General features: G+C 33.1%; 1 protein-coding gene across 2 annotated transcripts in view; it reads right to left on the bottom strand.

Moving 5' to 3' along the window:
* Positions 1-912: 912 nt before the first annotated feature.
* LOC111507967 (putative phosphatidate phosphatase) overlaps positions 913-26,673 on the bottom strand; it is a 128,209-nt gene continuing 102,448 nt past the window's right edge. For both annotated transcript variants that reach the window (XM_074178278.1, XM_074178279.1), the window contains exons 4-6: positions 24,541-24,598; positions 16,799-16,975; positions 913-7,181 (exon numbers count right to left, since the gene is read on the bottom strand). In XM_074178278.1, coding sequence (XP_074034379.1) covers positions 7,083-7,181; positions 16,799-16,975; positions 24,541-24,598 — 334 coding nt within the window. In that variant the 3' untranslated portion in view covers positions 913-7,082. The remainder of the gene's footprint in view (positions 7,182-16,798; positions 16,976-24,540; positions 24,599-26,673) is intronic.

Raw genomic sequence — 26,673 nt, 5'->3', positions numbered from 1 at the left:
GATGATCACTTGGTGATCGAAACACATGTCGAGGTGTTAAAAATAACTATTTGGTGTTGGGAAAAAACTACAGGAATGTTCTCAACCATTTTGTCAGGTTGAGGCTTGTTCTTAAAATCAACAGAAAATATCTAATGAAATGATACAATCGATGGGATTGCGCTAACGTTTCAAAAGTACCTAATCATCAGTGAATTTAAAAACTCTTCTTAGATGTGGATTGTGATGACCCTAATAGAATATATTATTTTAGACTATGTACCTAAGCATTAATGTCAACTCCGATTAATTTGAATTACTCCTCTGAATCTCTACGTATCTAGAAATATCAACAGTATATTCATCGTCAAGACTGTCAGTTAGTGTGTAATTGTGCCAAAGAACTTCAACACAATAACTTCACTTATTCCTTTTTTACAAAAAAATAATAGCATTGGCACCATCTCGCGGCAACGTCAGAACTACTGTAGTTTGTCCACAAGAATATTCCAAAGGAAAGCGCATCCCAACACTAACATCTTAGTGCTTAGCAAACCATAAATAAGCAGGTCATGAAAAATAAATAAAAATTAGTTCGGGTCTGGATACTAAAGTATTATCCTGATATATGAAAATAGTAATCACTAACGTATCAAGGATGGACTTACTTGAATTTTGTATAGTGTTGATGATCAGTGAGTTTTGTTAGGAAATTTCATCAGTTTCATTCATTTTACTTTTAGATGGTTAGTGAAGAAACTATCTGTGTTGAAATTGTGTTAAGTAGATTTCAATTTCTGGACCATTCAATTTGAAGTACTTGATCCAAAATGAATGTTTTCTCTTTTTGGACGAAGCAAACTTTTTCATAGTTTAGTTCAGAAAAAGTTTCATTGGAAAAAAAATGCATTAGTGGAAAATGAAACAAGAAAGAATCTGAGAGGTATATATATTCAAAAATCTAAAAAATATTAATGACTACATTTACAAAAGGGATTCTTCAAGAAATCATCTTACATATTGAAAAACATCTACTATTTCAACCACACTTACAGTGACAAAGTCCAGATTAATATAGAATTCTTCTCTATGTAAATATAGTCTATAAGGGAAAACTGAAAAAAAATTTGTAACCTACATATATATCACAAGATTAAGAAGAAATCCAAGCTCATAGGTATTTAATACACACACACTTTGGAAAAATCAATTCCTATCAACACGGAACAACAACACATTACATTTTATTTAAAATACATGTTATGAAAATTTGTTGACCCTGTGTGCGAAAAGCTTGAAATCTACTAGACGAGAAAACATACATAAGTACGATATGAACCACAGCTATATTTAATAAATTATACTCCACTATTCAATATACAAGTAATACTATAATAGTGATGACTGAGTTACATTTTGCTGGAACATCGTAAAAAGCAAACATTTCTTTTTTGTGCATGTTATCATAACATATATTTCGATAACGTTTATTAAGTAAGTAGGTTTTTAAGGGACGGAAAAAGGCTGTCTTCAAAAATAATAGAGAAACAAAGTAAATTCCATATGAATTAATTAACAGGCTCTGAGATTTGAATAATAAGACATTCCTTTTTTATAAAATCAACAATTCTTACAATGTTCCAACATGAAAATAAGGTTTGAGAAACTTTTATTGCTGCCTATATATTATTGTACTAAACATTATAGCCGCCATACAAAAGAATGGATTACATACAGTTATTGTAAAACTAAACATACTTCAAACATTGAAATACATCAAATGAAAGCGATATCCAACCTATTGTGAATTGATTTTCAACATCAAGTTATTAATGTCTTGGTAGTATCATTATTATAATCATGAATCTTTGTCGATATGTGAAATATTTTGTAGAATAGTTTGTTTTTGCCATAAATATAACAATCTATTTCTTACTGGTTTTTGGGTATAAAACCTTCCCAGATTTGTTGATAAAGTCAAAATTGAAACTTTTCCAAATATGTTGTTTAGGTCTACATGTATAAGTTTAGGTCTACAATATTTGCTTTTTGGTAGAACTGAAAAATCATATTCTTCTGAAAATTTCGAAAAACTATCGAGTCAAATTGAATCTGCATTTTGCAAAAAAAATAATTGACACACATTAATTATTCTATCAGTTAATTTTCTCTACATCTGAAATGTTTCACATTTCAAAATAGATACCAAGATAAATCCCAACATTTGTTTCTTATCGTTATTGCTATAAAAGTGAATTACACTGACCTTTAGAAGTCAAGTAGTATATATCAAAATTTAGAGCCATTGGATTCAAGTAATTAGGTCCCGGATGCTGCAACAACGTATAGGCTTTTCTATATATTGACTACAATCCCCATTGAATGGAAATATACCGGAAAGATATGGAAAAGATAATAAAATGTAACTGGGTCGCCTGAATGTCCCCAGGTGTAAAAGCAAAGTAACGTTACAGATGAAAGATATATATGATTATATCTCCCATTGCATAAAAATGATGAAAACGTTGAAGGCTAGCCAGCTTTTATAGTTTTGAAGAAATCAAATCTGCAGGAACGATTTCTGGTAAATATTTGGATGATCATTTGACCAATTTTATCTAAGAAATGATATTTGTTATCAATCAAGTTATCAATAGGACACCTTATATTAAAAAATATTGAAAAATATTGAAAATCTGCAGTGTTATGAATAACACCTTTAATGTTTGACTGATAAAATTTGTGTGAATTTCTGTTCGCTGGTTACAATATTCATAATATTTGCAATGAATTAGGAATATATCAATATGAATTGATAACATGCACTGTACAACTGCAATTTTTATTAAAACAAAATTTTAGTTGGTAATAGGCCATTCATATGATGGGCAACTCCAAGAACGACGCAGAGAGTAAAAACAAAACAAAAACTGAAAAGGACCAACTTGCAATATTTATTTAGCCCTCAATATACTTTTTTACATATTACCCTTATCGCAAAATTTTATAATGAATGAGTATACTGAGTTTTCATTTCACTATGGACACAAAACAATTCCTCTCACTGAAAGCAATGTGTCATTCGCAATATGTTTGAGTTTAGAACTGTAGCGACATCGAAAAACACTTAAAAATATCTCGGAGTTTAAAGAGACCCCATGACTAATGGACGAGCATTAATCCCTACCCTCCACCTACCTCTAGTTAATTTAACATGACAGTCTTCTATTTTTCGGATACACTTTCATTTGTATCCATTCAAAACATTTTCTTTCCATTCAACAATATGTCAGCGCTCTGAACTTTAAACTTTTGTGATAAAAATGTTAATTTCCATTGCATAGTTCTTTTGAACGTCTTCAAAAACATCACGCTTTTGAAAATAATAAGAAGTCCATCCATTTTTTGAAGGTGGTTGACAATGTTATGTGGTGTATTTCATCAGTTCGGACTTCCATTGTCTAATATAATATAAATTGATTTGAAATCCCTGAAAAAAAAAGGTTAACCGAAAATAACAATTTTATTAAAACAAAAGACTGAAATCACAAAGAAATAACCAAACCAAAAAAATAAAATATTGAAATATTAATAAAAGCTGAAAATTAAAAAATATTATTAAGAAAAAAATGAAAAATTAAAATTAAAAGATTCCAAACCAAGTTACCCCCCAAGTTACCCAATTATCACCCGAAGCCGATTGTGGATATTAACAATCGAAACGTCGTGACGTAACATGGTTTGGAATATTTTAATTTTTATTTTTCATTTTTTGTTGATAATATTTTTTAATTTTTTCAATTTTCAGCTTTTATTAATATTTCAATTTTCTATTTTTTTTTTGTTGTTGCTTGTATGTTATTTCTTTGTAATTTCAGTCTTTTGTTTTAATAAAATTGTTATTTTCCGTTAATCTTTTTAATTATTTTTTCAGGGATTTCAAATCAATTTATATTATATTAGACAATAGAAGTCCGAACTCATGAAATAGTCCATTAATTACTCCAGCTGTCAAAACATTGTTTCTGTCAATATTTTTGTAACTCCGGAAATGATTTAGAGTACTTCAGAATGTAGGTACTGAATTGTGTTACAGAATTAGTCGTCAATAAGGAAAAGGAAAAGTGAATATAAACAAAAGTTGATGAGATAGTAGCACCAAGTTTCATTAATCTACTGGAATAATTATTACTTATTAGATGCCAATTCATCAAGAAACTGAAACGTTGATTTTGAGTAGAACTGTAATAATACAAAATGGACCGTGTTGGAGTGACAAAAATATTAACATTTTTGAAAAATGTCAAGAGTTCATTATCAAAAAAATATAACGTGTTCAAATGTTAGAGATGATAATGGAATCACACATAATGACTTAATTTCATTTTATTTTTTCTGTCGACTATTTCAAATCCCATACATCTCAGTCGAAATATCTCAAAATAGCCAGCAACGCAAACATTTTTACTGGAAATTTTTTTCGGAATTCTTTGGGGAGAGTCACTGGCAGTCTAAATTTAAGTTCCCTGGGAACCAGGCACGCTATCTTGAATTTAAGGGTGGACTTTTGTTTATTTGAATAACTCCTTTAGTTTCAATTCAACACAAAAAATAGGGATTACGAAAGTTGTTTTCAATTGAATTTTTTACAACTGAGTTCGCATCAATTTTTTCTAGGATCTATTATTTTTCGATTTATATCGGAAAAGATGGGGCAAATTTATTTTATTGAACAACTCGTTTATTTTCAATTTTACAAGAAAAATTGAGTTGAACAATGTTGCTTGAAATCAAGTTTCTTGCAATTTTAGTTCCAATCAATTTTTTCGAAGGATCGTTATTTTTCGATTTATTCACGACAAAAAAAGGGGTAAAATCTTATCATTGTATTATCACGTTTATTTTCAACTTCACGAGAAAAATTAAGATGAGAAAGTTGTATAAAAATAAATAGGATTGTTGATTTTCGATTTACATTCGAAATTGAAGGGGACAATTTTCGTTTATTGAATAGCTCTTTGAATCTACATTTGACACGAAAAATTGTTATTACTAGGGTTGTTTGGAATTTCCTATAATTAAAGTTCTCTTCAATTCATAATCACTGCACTAATTGCTGAAGTGGAGTTACTTATAGAATACATTCATAGAAATTTGCGAACACGTCGGTCCAATTCGAGAGCTGCTAGATAAAGACGACCTTGATTTGATAGTGACGAAAACCGCTCAGAACAAGTTACTCCCGACCCTTCCGAGCTTTCGGATGTATTCGTCAACAGTCGGAAAAATCCAACGACGAAAACTTGGCCGAACCATCAGCTGAACGTTGCAAACAGACATTTTGAAATTTCGATATACTTATTTTCAAAAGTCTACTAAAACAAAAAGAAAGTTCATTTTTTCAATTTAAAAAGCTATAGTGTTCGAGGAATTTACCCCCCTCTTTTCCTTTACATGCGTCCCAAAAATATGAACCTTAAAAAAATCGGAAGCATAATTTTTGCAAATTACATCATCAAATTTTCAAAGACAATCAACAAAAAACCAAAAATAATAGAAAACATCAATAATGAACGCGATAATAGAATTCTTGTGGTTCACCCCTACTTCTTCTTAGGTATAAATCGAAAAATAACGATCCTACGAAAAAAATGATAGGAACCAAAATTGTAGAAAATATATTTCAATTAACTTTGTTCATTACAGTTTTTCACGTGAAATAGAAAATAAACGAGCTGATCAATAAAAAAAACGCCCTCTCTTTCCGGATATAAATAGAAAAATATCAATTTTAAGAAAAAAATGATGGGAAAAAAAAATTGCATGAGATTTTATTCGTGTGAAATCGAAAATAAATGAGTTCATTTATAAAAAAAACCCACCCATAAATTCAAGATGGTGGATGACGCAACGGATCTGGTACCCCGGGCTTAAATTTAGACTGCTGGAGGGGAGGGGGGGGTCACAAAGGATCCCCAAAGGAAATTTGCCAGTAAGAATTTTTGTGTTTTCAAATCCTTTTTCGACTGGGCTAACATATTTTAAGCAAGCTGTCAAATGGTGTATCACAATTGAGGTTTGTCGTGAGAAGAAGGTGGGTTTGATTCTGTTACATTAATTCTATTCTCTCAATCAGCCAAACTATTTTAAGAGTTCTTTGATACTATATCCAGTCCCAAAGTTGAACCCGAATAGAAGCTTTAAAATTGTCCTCAGATATGGAGTGAATATTTGAAATGTAACAAAAAAAATTCTGAAAATCAATGAAAGACTGTCAATTTCGAAAAAACGATATTACGAATGTTAGTTTTCAGAGCTACTTCACGGGCACTTAGATTTGAAGTACGGAAATATCGTACCGTAGTTTTCGTTCACAAAAACCTATACGCCACTAAAACATCAAAGAAATCACAATTAGCATATAACGTAACATAAATATATTACTCTAAAGTTATTCCTTCGCCCCTATTTGATTCATAACGGTTCCGAATGCCATGAGTTTCAATTCACTGATTTCATTACCTACAAAAGGAAAATTTATTAGCAGTTCAAAACTTCTTCCAAATTACATCTACAAATTTTGTGTCTGTCAAAAATATCAAGACAACATAGCATTTTACAAATAACATTTTTGGCACTCACTTTATTTTATAATGAAAAAAGTATGGAAATAAATAGAAATACTAAAATATATGTGATGTTACTTGATATGAACTGGATCGACTACAAAAAACTAGGAAGAAGTAAATATTCTAATCCCACTTTATGTGTATAATGATAGAAGTATAATGAATAAATTATTATTTAATCAACAATCTCAATATTTTGAGCTGTTGAGACTTTATTGCTATTGAAATTGATGGCATTCGTAACCAAATTGTCAGTTTACTTCTACTGTCTTTGTTGGAAAGAATTCGGCGTAAATATCGTCATTCTCCACATTCCTCAATCAACTGCTGACAATGATTGTGATGTAGTTCAGATTTATCAGTTGGATTCTCTCAAATTGAGACAGTAGAAGTATAGAATACATCGAAAAACCATTGTCTACTACCTTTAAATACTCATTTGGAACATCGACCCGATGGGTTCTAGATATAAATTCATACATTATGAGTTATATTGTTTCCATTCTTATTAATAGGTACTGATTCTTCTAATTTGACTTCAGGTTGGCTGAATAATGTTGAGAAGTAGCGTGCCTGAAAGAAATGCATTGTGTAGTAGCATAGACATTGTTTGCAGAAATTCACAACATATGGAAAATAATTGAAAAGAACTGGCCGATACTTTATGAAAACCCATATTGGAACTGATTATTACAGTTTATTGTATGATTTTCACTATAAAGGGTTTTACAAAAACCGCGACACGTGTTTCTCTATACAATAGCTTCCTCAAGCGTAAACATTTCGTTGTGACATTAAATAAATGTACTGTATATACGCTTGAAGAAGATATTGTATAACGAAACAAGTGTCGCTGTTTTTGTTAAACCCTTTATAGTGAAAGTCATACAATAAACTGTATTAGTTTTAATATGAAAAATAGTCAAAAATAAGGACATTGATGGACACTTGAAGGAAATGAGAAAACTGAAAAACCATAGACAAAATAATATAGTTAGTTAACACTCAACACAAAATGGAAAGCCTCAATAATAATATAAATTCATTCAGGATAATTTATAATATATACATAGGAAATAACAAACAAACGAAATAAACTGGTAATAACCTTGAAAAGTGAAACTTTTGCCAAGGTAAGTCATAAAAAAGGATACATATTTATGAATACAGTCTCACATATATTCAAATACAAAGTATTTACTAGGGTAAATCAAAAAGTAAATATTTGTAATGAAGACAAAAAAACTAACAAATGAATAGATACATTTACAATATATGCTTAGATAACAATATATGAATTAAATAAAATAATTCAGAAATGTAGTGGATGATAATGATTTATTGAAATTCATTTCATACATATAATTTTTTTGAGATATCTTTTTCTTCACTCTATTTTTTAAAGAACATGTTAATTCATTTCTTGTATCATACTCATGATTATTATATTGGATGTTTGATTTATTTTTATACATATAAATAAAAAAATTATAAAAATATGATTAACATATAATTTTTTTACTAATTTTGGAAAAGATATTTAGTTGAAAAATCACATTTTTTTATTGTACATTATTTTTAGAAATATTAAATGCAAAAACTCGAAATTCCTCGATTGCATTCATCCAAAGATTTTTGACATAAAATGCGATCTATTTAGATTGACAACACTCCTGTAAAATTTTGATTTCATAATTTATTTCAACTAATTTTTTAAACAAGAAGAAATACAAATTGAAAATAATCATAATGTTTCTTTTATAAATTAGAGAACAAACCAACTGGAATAATTGGAAATTTATTTTATCGATGCTTTATTTATGTTTCATTAATAAATGGAAAATTTAATTTTTCCGATTTTTCTAGTGGAAGTGTTTTATCGAGTCTTCTATAAATAGCTCTATAAAAAATCCACGTTTGAATTTTTTGTGTGAACCTTCAACTCAAAAAAATTGTTGATCTACTAAAGCATAATTGGTTGGTCGGTCGGTAGCCGGTTGGTTCGACGTGGGTGCTTTGTTCACCCACCCAAATCGACCGCCGTATTGGTCGGTGGTTCAAGCCTTATGTTGAACGATCGATTTTCACTTGCTTTCGTCCAACTCGTGTTAGGAATCACACGTTAAAAGGTAAGACCTCGTTAGTCCTTAGCTCACATAAGTTTTGAATTCTGAGGGTTGCCGTTCGAAGGGGTGCGACAGCTGGTTAACAGAAAAACAGATTTCAAACAGATTTTTTCTTAAACAGATAATTGAGAGAAAAACCGAGATGATTTTTTGCCTGATTTCTATTGTTTATTCAACTATCCTACAAGTATTTGATTTTTTAATCTTTCACGTTCATATTTAATGGCTTAATTTTACATGTTTTCACAAGTATTTCCACCCTCAACTATGAATATTAGCGCTATTTATTTTCAGTAAATTTTCTGATCTTCAAGTTTCTTTTTTCAAGTTGTCAATATCTGCAATAGTTCTCGAGATAATTGTATAAAAACGAACACATTTCTTGAAAAGAACATACAACTCTCAAGTATTTAATAGCGCAAGTTGACTCAAATCGTAGAAAACTCCATGTAGAATCACGAATCGTATTACATAGCAATCATTACTTTAGATAAAGGCGAATTGAAATAATGTGAATAAACTCAGTTCTCCAGATGACAGAGTTCTTGAACAGTGAAGTTCGAGGTGTACTGAGATGAACCTCAAAAGGATGAGCAGCCACAGTTCGTCGCGTATATCTGATGTGTACCGCTTTTGGTGGAATCAAATGAGCCAAGTCACTTGAACACTTTCCGTGAAAGTATCTATAGAAGAAAGATAAATCTCCAACCTTTCTTCGATGTTCCAGTTTTCTGGTTCGGAAAAGTGAAGCAGCCTCTGAAGTCCAGCGACATGATTGTGCCAAGATATATTGGTGTCCATTTTAACCCCCAACAAACTTGTCGAAGCAGAAAGCGGAATTGTCTGACCTGACATTATCATATCCGGTTCGGAGACATTTATCTTCTTGGAGAAAACTGATGCCTGGGTTTTTGTGGCACTGAATTGAACCTGGTTACCCCAATTCGAAATCACTACTAGATACTCATTAATATATCTTGCTGCCGGTGAAGATGTGCCTCCGTAGCCGATGTTCTGGAATCCAAATAGAATGCGGAGAAAAATGTGCTGTCGTCAGCAAAACAATATATTGGATTCTTGTTTTTTTTCAATAAATCGTTGATATACAATAAAAAGAGGGTTGGAGACAATATGGATCCCTGGGGAACACCAGCGTTGAAGATGAAAGTATTCGAGAAATATATATCGACGGCCACTTGCAGGGAATGTTCTTTCAAGAATCTGGAGAGCCATACACATAAATGATCCTACAAGCCATAGCATCGAAGTTTGGCCAGCGAACCCTCATGTCACACACGGTCAAAAGCCTTAGAAATATCAAGGGCAAAAATGACGCTTGGGATCTAGCATCAACCATTTATGAAGGATTTCGTCAAAGACATTGTGTAACAATACCCAAGATTTAAATCAGCATGCTCCTTATCATCATTGAAAAATGGTACTTACCTCACTTTTCTGAAATAAATGCCAAAGAAATTTCAATTCTGATAAATGGCGAATGAGCCAGTTATAAACGTCTGAACAGATTTGAAAATATTGGGTTGTGTCAAAAGTTTTGTCCGTTTTAATGTCGAGTGTTTTTGTACCTCTATATCTCAATGAATGACAATTCTATTGTCTCGTCGTATATACTGATGGATACAAAATTTTGTACTCTATACATTAATGCTGACCCATCACAAACGGTGCCTGGGATGGCGGAAGAACTGAACGTCAGCTCCCATGCGGTATACAATGCTTTAAAACGTATTAGAAAGGTCAAAAACTGCGAAAAGTGTGTGCCCCACGATTTGAACGATCGGAAAAATCTGTCACGTTTCGATGTCTGTTTTTATTTATTTATTTTTATTTACTGCTTTGGCAACTCAACAGAACAAAAGTTCCAATTATAGAGTCGCTCAGAAATTACAAGATTCATCATTACATTCAAAGAGTTGAGCTTGATCAAACTAAAGATAATTATTTACAAATAGAAATAAAAATACAGTTACCCTACCTTACTTTTGTGAGGGGTAAGTGAAATAGGTCAACAGAGGAAAAAGTGGAATTGTATATTTGTTGCATACGTGATATTGGAGCGTTTAAGAAATAAATACTACTTGCTGGAGAAAACTTGAATAAATCACCATTGCGCATGGAATAAACATTTGCTTTGAACGATATATTTGCCAAACAATATTCTGAATCGATTTTATTGTTCAACAATTTACTAAGAAAAAGGACGTAGGCAATTTTCCGTCTGGTTTCTAGTTCGTCAATTTTATATATTTTCAGGCTAGAAGTATATGGAGGAAAACTTTGATTCAATCTGAATTTGAAGTTTAAGAAGCGTATGAACCTCTTTTGAACCTGTTCAATTCTATTTATATATTTTTGATAAAAAGGATTCCACACCACTGTTGCATACTCAAAATGGCTGCGAACAATGGAATTATATAAGATTATGCAGGTTTCGGGGTTTTTAAAATCTTTACAGTTTCTGACTAAGAAGCCAAGATTTTTCAGTGCTTTTTTAACTACATAGTCAATATAGTTTTCAAAAGACAATTTTTGATGAAGAATAATGCCTAGATCATTTATTTGTTGAACTTTCTTTAGAGGTGAACCGTCTATCTCGTAAATGTAATCAAGATTCCGCTTTTTTCGAGAAAACGTTATAGAAGAGCATTCATTAGGATTGAGATGTAACTTATTGGAATGACAATAATCAGATATACGAGCGATGTCTTGTTGGAGAAGTACTTGTTGTAATTTTGCTCTATCGGAGAATAAATTTTCAAATCATCGGCGTATAATAGATAATGACTATGTTGAAAGCACGATCCAATGTCATTAATGAAAATTGAGAACATCAGCGGTCCCAGGTGAGATCCCTGTGGGACACCGGAAGTTACTCGAAAAATTTCAGATATATTGTCATAAAGTTTCACAATACGATACCTATTACGTACTGCCTGCACACCGAAATTCTCCAACTTGATGAGCAAGGTAGTGTGATGGACCTTGTCAAAAGCCTTAGAAAAATCTGTGTACACGGCAACCACCTGAACGTTGTCCTCCATATATTCCAACGTTCCTTTTACTAACGGCAGGAGCCCAGTCACACAGGAGCGCTGACGATAAAACCCGTGTTGAAAATTTGTTTGGCGATTTTTTGCCATGAAATAAAGTTCGTCTGTTATTATTTCCTCGAGTAGTTTCCCAAATATACATAGAAGCGATATCCCTCTATAATTTTCAATCACACTCTGGTTTCCACTTTTATATACTGGAACCATATTGGCTAATTTACAATTTTTGGGAAATATTTCCGTTTTCAGTGAGTGATTGAAAATTATATAAAATGGCTGTTTTTTGCTTTTTTGGATCGGATAGTCACGTGTGATGAAGAGTGAATCCTCTACAACTGGAGACGTTCAGGACTGTGGTTAGACACCGATGAGCTAACCAGGCACTTTACAAAAGCGAAAACCTACCAAACCTACGAAAAAAAGAACACCCTCCGAAAATTAAATGAATTTGGCGTCGAAGTTATGCCTCACCCACCATATTTCCGGTCAAACACCACAGTAGAGAATTGTTGTGACGAAATGTACCGGAAATTTCGTTAGCAGCAGCCAGCACTGGTCAACAGAAGAGGTCCGATAACATGTACGAGTACGTTATTGGTCCAGAATTAAAAAATAAGAAATATTCAACCAATAACAATGTATGAAAACTGATTGACGAAGATAGTAATGAAAAAGAATAAGTTATGAAGGATAGAAAAGGTGAGGACGTCGCTGACAAACAAATGTAAAGAATAGATGTATAGGAAAAGTCTATTACAGTATCTGAAAGGGATTGGAGTCATAAGGAGATCCTGAAAAATTAACTGGTTATATTACAGTACTAAATTCATAATCAGCATGATCGGTGAAGGAATTCTATACAAAATTTGTTTTCCCAATAAATAAATACACAATTGAAAACTTTGAAGAAACTTCAAAATAATTCTCTGAGACTGATAACGGGAAGTTTCAGAACGAGTCCTGTAATATCACTCTGCTGTGAGACTGATTTCCCTCCACTTGAACTTCGAAGAACGAGACGAGATGTCTTGCAAACTATGCTGTGAAAATATACTATCAACCTTACCACCCGAATTATGATACCTTTTTTAATGACAAAATCCATGATTTATTCCTACAAAAACCAACGACAATCCGACCAACAGGTACACGCATAAGAGAGCAACGTATTATCCCAGATTCGAAAGTTTTCACGCTCGCTTTCCCAGAGTTCCCTCCATGGAAACTAGCTGATATACATTGCAATGTTTCGGGAAGTGAAATGAAAAAGTCATAATTGAACTCACAATAACACAAACTGAACTATTACAATAACATCAGTAAATTTCCGAACTACTGCAAAATATATACTGATGGATCAAAGACCGAGTATGGGGTGGGCTGTGCATTCCTTGTAGATGGACACCTCCATAGCTGGTCGATGCACTCAATGACCAGCGTATACACAGCAGAATTATACGATATATACCAATTTTCATTATTCTGCGAATTCGCACCAAACGAAACTCATTTTCTAATTTGTACCGACTCGCTGAGTTCCATAAAATCATTTCAAAATAAATTTACTCTTGACCCCCTTGTGAGGTTTATACTTGAAAAATGTAGTAGCACGTAGGGTTATGGATCATTTGGAATCAAATAGGCTGTTATGTATGTCTCAGCATGGTTTCAGGAAAAATAAATCTATAGAAACAGCTTCCTATCATCTTCTGAATTATATTTACACAGAGATTGATAAAAAAAATTATGTGATCTCACTATTTTTCGATCTATCAAAAGCGTTTGATACAGTATGCGCGGAATTTCTCATAAAAAACTGTCATTGTTCGGGTTTCCACGAAATATAATAAATTGGATACAATCCTATATGACAAACAGAGAAATGGTTGTGATCTGCAATGGAGTTACATCTGAGTCAAAGACGGTAAAACTCGGGGTCCCACACGGCTCTGTTCTAGGACCTCTACTGTTTCTTCTCTATGTTAATGATCTTCCTCAACATATAAAGGGAGGCTACGTCACAATGTTTGCTGATGATACAACGGTAACCATAGCAGGCAATAATGCTGAGCAACTCATCAGCAAATCTGAACATATTATTGATCAGTTCAGTACCTGGTGCCAAAGAAATAAGCTCATTCTAAATACTTCTAAATCGATCAGTGTTAACTTTCACTTCAGAAGAAATATTCCAATTGGCCGACACTCTAGTTATGACATTAAAACTTCTGAAGAAATGAAATTTTTAGGAACGTTCCTAGACGCCAATCTAAATTGGGAAAGGCAGGTGGACTATATATGTGCTAAGTTAAATAGAGCATATTATGCCATAAAACAGCTGAAATCCTGTTTGGATGAAACTGCCTTACTCAGCATATATTATGCCATGGCCTACCCTCATATAAGTCTTAATATTATGGCTTGGGGCAGAGCAAAGGATTTTTCCAGAGTTTTCATAGCACAAAAACGCCTCATAAGGCTAATCTTCAATATGGATTTCCGGGATAGCTGCCGGCCAGTCTTTATAGACAAAAAAATATTTTATAAATTATATGATAAGACTGCTTCAGATCACAGTCATAATACAAGAAACGGTGATCTTCTAAAAATCCCACAGCATCTCATGACAAGCTATAAAAAATCCCCTCAGTATAATGCCATTACGTGCTTCAATAAGCTGCCAAATGAAGTTAAAAAAATCACAAGTGACAAGGTATTCCATGATTATGTTAAAACTATGCTTTTAGAAAGAGGCTATTACAGTTACCAAGATTTTTTAATTGACAATCTCACAAACAATCAAATTCACAGTGGACGAAATTTTATTTAGATTAAATTATGTGAATGATGTAAAATGTTTAGTTAATTTGAGGGCATCTATGCTTACTTGTATATGTGTGTATACATGCATGTGTATTTATGTGTATATGTGTATATTTAGAGGTGATTCTGTGTTCAATCTCCAACTATTTTTATCTTTACTAGCCTGTAGTACAACTGACTTACCATATATACCGAAGTGTATCAAAAATGGTGAATAAATATTATTATTATTATTATTATTATTATTATTATTCATATTACGAAGGAAAGCGGTGGAACTGTCAGCTTCATGTGGGCGAGGAGGTGGATAAGGCAGCTAGAATGATTGCTAACTCCGTCGAACATGTAGATGTACCACTCTACTTAGAAGATCTGAAGAAATATAATAAAACCAAAGAAGAATCTGACTGGCAGACTTTTTGGAATGAAACTGACGCGAAACTGAAATGCTCAAAACCAAGTGTGAAAAAAGCGAATCTCACCATTGAAATTGACTAGAAAAGAACAAGTTGTTCTCACACGTCTGCGAATCGGCCATACAAAAATGACACACCTTCACTTGCTCCTAGGAGAACAACAACCTCTATATATTACATGCCTAACAGTACTAACAGTAGAACACATACTTGAAGAATGTCCAGAATATGAGGAAACCAGGAGACAACATGACATAACTTGGGCAATGAAACAAATTCTATGTGATGATAGACAGAGGTTGAGCAACCTGATGGCATTTTTGAAAGCCGTAAGTATAACACATGAAATTTGAAGAACAAATAACAAGTACGCGGCTAATAACCAGATGAATAATTTTGGTATTTCCCATTTGAAAAACACTAACTGTTGTCTTCATATTATTTGGTTGAGTTAGTTGAAACGTTTCAAAAATAAATGAACCAAACAGAATATTGTGACATGAATTTTTCATGAACTCACAAATGAAGAATCGAATAGAAAAACGACAAGGTTTCTTATTTCGTAAAAATTTTGATTTCAACAGCACCTTTTTGATACTTACATGAAGTAGCCACATAATACCCATGGCTCAAAGAGAAATGCTAGAGTATTCTGCAGTATTCGCTTTGGTAAACAAAGATTGCTGCGACTTGAGTCCGCGTTTCAAAGCTTCAAATTTTTCCTTCCGCAAACTTCCTGTATACTTGGAGTAACTTTGAAGATGTTACGATTCATAGTGTCGTTTAATGTTATAGTCTTTGAGAACAGCTATGGTTTCATTACAAATTAAACATAGCGCCTTATTACTGGACTCAATCACAAAATACTGAAAGTTCCATTTTTCTTGGAACGTTCTGCATTCACTGTCGATTTTTCGCTTCTTTTCCATACTAACAAATCACACATAAAAACAATAAGTCAAATCAAAATACTTTTATTGACGGGTGTTACTTCATTTCACAATAGACAGTGTCGCTTCCTTCGCCTTTCCTACGCAGACTAACTCGCAGTCGCGCCGCTAGCCTTTTTATATGCAATTATTACTGCCATCTCGAGGTGATCGGAATACACTAGCTAGAACCAGAACTTTCTCGATCCAACGCGGTAATTCCAAATATTTAATTACGCCTAACACCACCTAGCGGGTAGCTGAAAAAGATAGTACATAGTACCACTACTCGCCACTAGATGTCGTTAAGTGTAACAATATACAATAATTGAAATGCAAAAAAGCGTAAGTTTGCTTAGTTCACGCACTTTGCGACTATCCTAGTCTAGAAATATAGTTAAGAGCAGAAATTGGCCCTTGGAATAAACTGAAAAAATCATTATGGCCGAAGGCTTCAAAGTTTGGAGGCCCTGTTCTAGATGAACCTAACTTTTCGTTGTCTTATGATGCATTAAAATTTAGGTATAAACGATACTTATTCAGTCAACAATAGTTTGTTGCCAGTACCATTCGACTATGATTATGAAATCTTACTTATCAACCATGTGTGGAGAACAAAATATTTATTTAGATTTCGAAAATGTATATGTATTCATTGGCTTTTCAAGGGAACTATACCTACTATGGAAGAATTGGCTGCAGGTTCTTCTTTTGTTTACCTTCATTAGATGTTTTTGCTATTGAAAAATTACTCTGTATTACTTTATATATTGGTGAATGATAAATGCATTATTATTATTACTTTCGAAAAAAAGTCGAACTTACTGTTATTATAGCTACAAGAGCCCCTAGGCCCAGTCCACAGAGCACGTCACTCCAGTGATGTTTATAGTCAGAAACTCTGGTCATTGCTGTGAAAACTGCCCAAAGCACAGCCAGGAACTGAAGAGTATGCTTCAACAATTTTGAGGCATCCCATGTCATCCTCTTTTGCAAATATATCTGAAATTGAAAAAAAAACTTGTCACATTTTTGTTTCGCAGACTCAGATCGTAATTTTCAGAGGCCAATGGATGGAAAAGCACTTTTCCCAAATAATAAGTTTGTCGAGAGCGTCGAGAAGAGTGATTTTTTGGATTTATTCTACGCCGGAGATTCCAGTTTTACTCTTTATCAATGAAGAGGCTACATGAAGCTCACTTAGTGGTGTCTATTTGACAGTTTTAGACTTGGAGACAACTTTTCTAACTTCTTTGAATCCTTCATCCAAAATTCGTTAAATTCTTTCAAAAAGGGATATACCTTCACCTCCCAATCTTTAGCAATAAAAATAAATACTTTTTGCTTTTTTCTATTAGTAACTCATGACGATTGTTTGAATATCACAATGCATTCTGTGTCATATTTATTAAAAACTTGAAATTTATATACAGTACGATGCAAATGTATGGAATAAATTCGATATTCACAAAAGGAGCGTCTTTCGGAAGAAATTCAAAAACAGGTCAACTTTAATTTTTGACGGCCCATCTCATGATATTCATATGAAAGACGTTTCGTCACCAGTGTTGGCGTGATGACGTAATCGACAATTTTTCTGAATGCAAACAGGGGTCATGTGGCACCCCATTCAAAAGGTCCACTAGTCGTCTATTCAACGGTATAATGGTTTCAATATGTATTAATACAGGGTCAACCGAAATTATGTATTCAAAAGACTGGAATTACAAATAATGGTAATTCGTATGCACCGCCACTGAGAATAAAGTATCGTACTGTCTTCTATTGTTTTTGTTGATTAGAAAAGAGAAATGGTGATAAAAGTCCTACACTCTACTTGAGATTAGTCAATGTCATTGAAGTGAAGTATCATTGAAGCGGTTGACATTATTTCTAGAAAAATATTTAAATCACTTATAATCTGGCAATGAAAGTAACAGAAACCCAAAGAATCGAAATTTTAATTATGATTGGCTGTGGAGATAAAGTAAGGACTCAGGCAGAAGTTCGTGATTTATTCAATGCGAAATACCCCAACCGAGAACCCGTTTCTCAATCAACAATAAGTAAAATTGAGAAAAAGTTTCGAGAAACGGGCCATGTTAAAGATCTCCCTAAAAGTGGTAGAAAATCAATTTCAGAAGTCCAAAAACTTGATGTGGTACTTGCGTTCCAAGAAAACCCCCATACCAGCACGAGGCAAGTCGCACTGGATAATAATTTACACCAATCGACTGTTGTTAGAGTGTTGAAAAAAGAAAAGTGGCATTCGTATAAAGTTCAGCTGGTCCAAGAACTGTTAGAAGATGACTTTGACAGAAGAGTCGAATTTTGCGAAATCATGATGGAGCGCTCGCACAGAGATCGGAGTTTCATACAAAATATAATATTTTCAGATGAAGCTACTTTTATGCTCAACGGTCACGTAAACCGTCAGACTTATCGATACTGGGCAAGAGAAAATCCACATTGGATGGAGGAGCATAGCACACAATATCCACAAAAAGTGAATGTTTGGGCCGGAATTTTGAACAACCAGATAATAGGACCATACTTTTTTGAGGAAAGCGTAACTGGTGCTCGGTATCTACACTTTATTCAAGATTATCTGATGCCACAACTGAATCAGCTATTTCCAAATAGAAATGATTTGTGGTTCCAGCAGGATGGGGCGCCCCCATACTAGGCCGTTGATGTATGAACCTACCTGGATACTGTTTTCCGAGGAAAGTGGATAGGAAGAAGAGGGCCGATCGAATGGCCACCAAGGTCTCCGGATTTGACCCCGTTAGACTTTTTTTTATGGGGATACTTGAAGAGTAAAGTTTACCAAAATCGACCAAATGATTTAGAAGAGTTGAAGGAACGCATCAGAGCGGAGATTGCACAAATAACCCCCGAAGTTCTCGGAAACGTTAGAAATGAATTCAGTGCCCGGCTTTCACATTGCATCATAGCTGAAGGTCATCAATTTGAACATTTATTATAATTTTATTGTACTTCAATAAATAACATGTTTTGGTTCATCTTGTATAAATGAATATTGGCATGGTTATGCCGTTGAATAGATGATTAGTAGACCTTTTGAATGAGGTGCCACATGACCCCTGTTTGCATTTAAAAAAATTGTCGATTACGTCATCACGCCAACACCGGTGACGAAACGTCTTTCATATGAATATCATGAGATGGGCCGTCAAAAATTAAAGTTGACCTGTTTTTGGATTTCTTCCGAAAGACGCTCATTTTGTAAATATCGAATTTGTTCCATACATTTGCATCGTACTGTATGATAGAATTGGACGATACTTGAGAAAAATTTGTTGATAGTATTTGATAATACTTCTTTTGTGACTAGGAGCAAATGATTATTATACAATTGGGTTGGAAATTTTTTTCAAAATAATTTTCAGACGTCCTACGTAATCATTGGTATGATTGGTCGACTTAAAAACTATAGTTTCTGATGAGGAACAACAAAAAATAGGAATTTGGAATCCAAAGAAAACATTTTTCCCATATCAGTACAAAACATTGTCTCACCTATACTGATGTTGCCAACTTGTTAGCGAAACACGCGTCAAGGGACTGTGTTTTGTTCTGGTGGGTGAAAAGTGTTTTTTTCAGCTATAATATCCCAAGGACATTGATAACTAACGAAATAATTTTATCACAGTTTTCGAAAGCACGTTATTTGGTAACATCCCGACGCCGAAGGCGGAGGGATGTTACCTAAAATAACGTGCTTGAGGAAGTTGTGATAAAATTATGAGTTATTTATCAATGTTCGAGGGATATTCGGTGAGAAAATTTTTTGCAATTCGAACAAAATTATTTATTGAACACACAGTTATTAAAAGAACAATTCGTATAATGATATAACTCCATAAATATTTTCCAAGTGTATTTTTTACTATTGACAGTATTTTTTGGTGTATTTTCTTCAATGATTTTGTCAATTGCCGCATCATTTTGAACACCAAAGCGAGGAAGTGACATTTTCGAAATAAATTGAATTACTGAAATGTCAAACAACTTTATTGTGTTGGTTGCTTAGCAATGGCATGACATAAGTGATAACTACCCGTGAAAACTATCCATGGGTAGTTATCAGTGTAATGATGATTTCATTGGTTATTTCGACACACATGACTAGAAATAGACAAATTTGATAGGATAATTTTTTTGGCAAAAAAATTTCAGATTAATTTTACGTTAGAGGTTCCACTTCCAATACTCAATGTAAGTCATAGAAAAAAATACAGTATTCTTAATTTCTTGAATGATTTTGACGTTGACTTTTAACAAATGACATTTTTGGTTCGTTGAATATTACTCTGAGATTTTCCAATAATCAATTTTTTGAATCTCACAGTAAAATATTACATATGTTCGTTATTCATTTTTCGAAATATGATTTTCATAGTTTATTTCATTAGTTTGGACTTTCATTGTCTAATCATATATATAAAAATGGATATTTGTTGGTTGGTTGGTTGGTAAGTGATAAACTTCTACATCGCTCAACCGATCGTGATGAAACTTGACATGTATAGGTAATTTTTCATAGAGAAGGTTTTTAGGCTATACATTTTTCTGTAAATCACCACTAGATGGCGCTGTAAAACAATTTTTTTTTTAAAGCAATGTTCTATAACGCTGCGCACACCTAAGTTCGTTGATTCTGATTCTGTCAAAACATTGGAACAGCAGCGATACAGCAACATAGTACTAGTATGATATAAATTGATTTGAAATCCCTGAAAAAAATCTTAAAATAAAGAAAAGTTATGTTGAGTAAAAACAAATAAATTACAATGAAATAAAATAGAAACAACAATTAAAAAATAAAAAAATTGAACTATTAGCACGAGATAAAAAGTAAAAAATTATTAACAAGGAATGAAAATAAAAATAAAAAGATTTCAAGCCAAGTTACTTCACGACGTTTCGATTGTATTCACAATCGTGAATACACAATCGATTGTGGATACTAACAATCGAAACGTCGTGAAGTAACTTGGCTTGGAATCATAGTTGTTACAATCAGATTTTGTGAATTCTAAATTCTTTGTTAGTATTTAATGATTTTCTCAATAGAAATTATTTCTGTCATAAATTCATCAACAAAAAATTCTACTACCTGCAATTTCAACCTCACAGAGGATGTTCATGTTTCAAGAAGAACCATTTTCCGTAATAGTTGTACTACAACAGTCTCTCCCACCATTTTGTGTTAAAAAAATTGAAAAATTCATCCCTCATGAAGATATATGAATAGTTCAGAACGAAAAACGAATATTTTGGATAAGGCAGACTTTTTCGTCCAAAAATTTAAATTTTTCTTTCTTGCGAATACTGTGACATTGTATATTTCCTATTGATTGACTGGGAAAGTTTTGATCATATAATTTTTTAAATTTGTTGAACGTCAGAGCTTATTCAAGTGACACTTTACTAACACGTGTTTCGCTATACAATAACTTCATCAAGCTGGATTTCATTAGTTCAGACTTCCATCGTTTAATGATATAAAATGATTCGAAATCCCTGAAAGAATCAATAAAATTGGAATGAATAGCTGAAAAAAACAATTATGTTGAGCAAAAAAAACCTGAAATGAAATTACAATAAAATAAAATACAAGCAACAATTGAAAATTGAACAAGATAGTCATCTCTCGGAGGAATGAGTCCAGTATCACCTGAAGGCGATTGTGAATACTAACAATCGAAACTTCGTTAAGTAACTTGACTTGAAATATTTTAATTTCTATTCCTCTTTCATTTTTCAATTGTTGCTTGTATTTCATTTTATTGTAATTCCATTTCATGGTTTTTTGCTTTATATAATTGTTATTTTCAGCTATTCATTTCAATATTATTGATTCTTCCAGGGATTTCAAATAATTTTATCATATTAGACAATGGAAGTTCGAACTAATGGAATTCATCATGAAACATTGTGAACCACCGTCAAACAAACTTCATCAAGCGTTTATACCAAATTTGTGCATCAAATAATGACAATTTGAATCATTTCACATTCTACTTAATAAATGACTAATAATTTCACTTGAGTTTAGGCAAAAACTAATTGAAAATTCAAACTTCACGTGGTCATTTTTCAATGGACATTACACGTCCATTAAATGGACATGTAATGTTCATCACTACACCAAACAGTGCATCATAAGTGAAAACATAGACTTCACAATTTGAAAAGTTTATTGTAGGAAAAAAAGAATTGAATTCTTTCGCTCATCTGAATCTGATTTCGAGTGTGGAAATTGGTAATTAGTTTATTACATGTAAATTTGATGAGGTGGCGAGATTTTCTTTCATTTTCAATGAGTTTGTACCCAAAGTCAAGTAGAATTCAAGTCGTCAATCAGGTAGAATTCACAATAAACTGTTACTTTACTGCGTTATGGATTTTCATCAAGTATCGGCCGATGCCAATAGCCAGTTTCTATCTATTGCCGCATCTAGAAGATTATACAACATCAAGATGCAGGCACTATATTTAGCTTATTTTTACTAGTTCAGACATAAAACTGAAATGAATAGCTAAAAATAACAATTACATTAAGCAATAAACCGCGAAATGAAATTACCATGAAATAAAAATAAGCAATAAATTAAAAACAATCAAAAATGAAATAAAAATTGAGAAGATTTCATTTTTAATTGTTCAGCATTTTATTAGAAATAATGAAATTATAAAACAACAACAAAAATTAATTGGAACGCCCGGGGCGACTTCATTGATTCCAGTGGCGCATTTGCTTTCTTAGCTGCAGGTAAACCCGGAAAAACCTATAGCACCACATCATCTGAAGATCTTGATCTGCCAATGTCCCCTCTTTTATAAAACAAAATGTAGGATGTCTCCAGAGGCTTCAATAAATTCAATACATCGCCAGAACACTTAAGTGACACTACTATCGTCAAACTTAAACCAGCCCGTTTCGCCTATTAACCAAGGCGTAATAATGACCAGATTCAACGCCAGAACCACAGTGATTGAAGTAATCATCTATTTCGAATCTTCGTAAAAGTTTGGTGGTTTCGTCAGAGGTTGAGTCATGTTTGAAGATCATCAGTATTATTATTAGATTGACTGGTGCCTGAGCTATACTTGTTTTCTTATAACAGTCAGTTAGTTTGGGGTATGTTTGACAATACAGTCGATCATATCCTGTTAAAATTTCCATTTTCAGATGATATAACAATAAGCTTTGCATGGACTGGTTATTAGTTATATTGGGAAATGCTAGTTGAAGTTCCAGAAATTCACATACGTTTTTGCTACCTCTTGAACATTTTCCAGCAAAAGATTTACAAACACAAGACGAGATAAACTGTACGGAATCATTCAATCTTGAGCGGTCAGGAGTACTGATTCTGCTATTTTTTGCTCACGAAGAGTATTCAACAAGAACTCCAAGAATTCGGAACAATCCTCTTGTTGTCCTAACGAGTATCTAATGGACTTCAAAGACTCCAGGAAATCGATTGTTGGGAAATATGATACATTCTTAAGAAACTGCAGCTGCATGAACAGATGTTTAAGTTTGGTGAATAAGTAGGAAACATTCTCATTCATCGTTAAAATCTCGTTCTTGAAATTCTTTGTCATGAACAACACTTGTAAAATACTATTCATGTAGCAAGTGTTTCCTTAATTATCTCATCCAATTTTCTTATCAAGATTTTCAGGACAACTCTCTACTGATTCGTAAGAAAAAACATGTTTCACAGAATCTGCATAAGAACCATTTCTCAAACTGCAATTAATCCTTTCAAGTGATGAAGAGTTTCGTAGAGGGATCGGTTCGGCTCTTGCTGATGCTCGACTGATGAATATCCACATATCTTGGCTTGTTTCGAAGAGATTTTAGTCCTGAAATGAGGGCAATGCATGATCTCATCAAAAATTATGCGAAGGTGGAATAGTTCCAAGAACCGAAGCAGCATTACCACGTTGAATAGCAATACTAATTCTTTCTATCAAAAAAGAGATAGAATGGAAATCTTTCGTTACTTGGCCTATTTTCCTTTCAAGTTCATGAACGAATAACAGAGACTCCGGGCCATACATATCAGAAGTTTCAACCGCTACTGGATGGAACAGATAGTTGTTACGAAGATTTTGGTATTTTTTTCGTTTCAATTTTCCGCCAGACAATGATGCGGTTCTAGCAGACTTCGAACTTTCGGCTAGATGGGAAGCCGCGACCGTATCAACGCAAGTGAGGTCCCATACCATAGGTTTACGGTATTTCCATGGCATGAGAGACATACCATTTGGTCGTTTACCATCATCTGGACTGGTACCTAAGAGTTCCATAATTGCAGGAACATCGGCTGACACCATAGCTCTTTTCAACCCAGTTTTAAATGTTTGCTTGTTATTTCATTTTACGGTTTATTGCTTAATATAATTGCCAACCAACTAACCAACAAACATCCATTTTTATATATTAGATTAGACAATGGAGGTCCACTTTCAAACAAACTATATTTGGCTGATAACATAAATAAAAACTGTGAAAAAGTTCTTACCGCCAAGTACGTCATGCAGTACATGGAGAATGAAGAATGCCCAGAAGGAAAGGATAACCTGAAAAAAAAACAACTTTGATAATGGAACTGATGTCAAACGCATGTACGAGTAAGTACTTATACACTTTTTCAAATGTTTTTGTCCGTAAAACTTCAAGTAGTTGGTTTTTGGTATAGTAATCTACAAAATACAAATTGTTATCCATTAAAAAACTTTGCATTTCATCTTCTTTCCGCCGTATTGAGAATATATTTCCATTGTTAATTTTTCAGATAACCTGGAGATAAGATTGACTTTACTATTACTGTCATTTGGGTTGCCTATCTCTCCGGTCCTACGCTTTGATAGATTGAAAGTAGTTTTTTGGATAGTTGAGATTAAAAAAGATACGAGAAGTTTTCGTTTCGTGACCAGAATAGAGCAGACTAACAGTGAAAAACTTCTTACGTTATTTAATTATAATAATTGTTAGATTTATCATGGAATCAGTGCTGTGTGTAATTACACTCTTCACTCCTATTTTCATTCCCAAGCCAAATTTCTCGTTTACTTGGAGTGTAAAACCAGAGGATTTTGGAGAATTCGTCTGTATGAAAACAGGTGAGTGACAAAATCGTTACAGAACTGATTTTCCATACAGTCCATTTTATTCACACCACATCTTTCCTCAAATTTTTATTCGGTACTATGATGAGCTGTCGCTAAAGATAGGAAGCGTTGTTAAGAACTATTACACTATTCGCATCCAAATTGAAAAACCGATTAAAATATAAATTGTCCTTTTCAAAATGAAATATTAAAACAAAATTAGTTTTTACGACATTTCAACTACCTTCGCATCATACAGAAAATTGGAAAATTTATATTAATACCACCAGTCCGACGCCTATTAATACTATCTTCAACGCAATATGGCAAAATCCGTCGGCCGCCTCTTATGATGTTGTTTGTCGCAAGTCACCATTTTAATGGCTCGTTAGCGGCGTCCTCAAGGGGCATAGCAGGTAGAAATATCTCAGTGTCTTTGTGGATGAATTGCAGTGCCATTTGCTTGAGACGACTATGTTGCTTTCTTCGATGAACAATACCGAATATACTATAGTATTTCATCGTTTGTTCTTTTATTACCACAAACAATATGGCTCATTGTTAATTAATCTCCCAACTATTCATTATATAATTTGAATAGTTGGATTATAGAAGCTAAGTGTTTACAAATTAGACCACAATGGTACTACCGATAGATGAATAGAAAAAATGATTTCAAATCATGAGATAATTTTGTAGATCGTGTACGAAGTCAATTCGAATGGCATACAAACTAAATAGTTACCGAATGACATTTTGTAAAAAAAAATATGAAATGTGAAGTAATTAAGCAAAAGTTACAGATGATGTATCGATAAGTATAGTCGAAGTAAACGGTATGGTGCATACTTCAAATTGGCGGCAATCTCAATGGCGAAAAAAACCAATACATAAAAATGAACCGGATGCGAATTAGTCCACGTGGACTGCAAAATTAGCGGTCCGTATCGGATAGTTTTTACTAACCGAGTTTTATGATTGGCTGAAGAGTCATAAAATTAAATTTGAAGTCATGTTACGGTGACGAATAGAAATCGGCGAATGCGGGGATGGTTATCGCCGTCGTGTTCTGTTTAGGAACTGATCGCGATTTGAGTGTTAAAATTCGATATTGATGCAGTTATAACTACTCAAAATTTTTGTTATCTGTTAAAAATGTGGCGTCCTTGGACAAGTACTAATAGTAAGAACGAGTGTGATAACAACGCAGACTTTTTGCAGTGTAGTGATTCCAATAAAGATGGTAAACAATGCGAAAACGAGATACTAGTGAATAAGATTCGGATGCATTTGAATATTGAAACACAGAGAGTATGTTTCAATGTATATATATATATATATATATATATATATATATATATATATATATATACAAAGATATATATTTCATCGAGTGTGTATGATATAAATCAAAAACACTCGATGAAATATATATCTTTGTATTTATATCCTGGACCCGGAAGTCACGCAGGTAGCTATAGCTGCCTACGTGGTGATGTTAGATGATGCCTGGGAATGCTGGGTCTTCTAATTGAAACCACAAA

This window comes from Leptinotarsa decemlineata, unplaced genomic scaffold (genome assembly GCF_025532065.1).
Source record: "Leptinotarsa decemlineata unplaced genomic scaffold, Ldec_3_MD MMD2_tig00003736_RagTag_RagTag, whole genome shotgun sequence".
NCBI lineage: Eukaryota > Metazoa > Arthropoda > Insecta > Coleoptera > Chrysomelidae > Leptinotarsa > Leptinotarsa decemlineata.
This window is presented reverse-complemented; position numbering and strand designations above follow the sequence as displayed.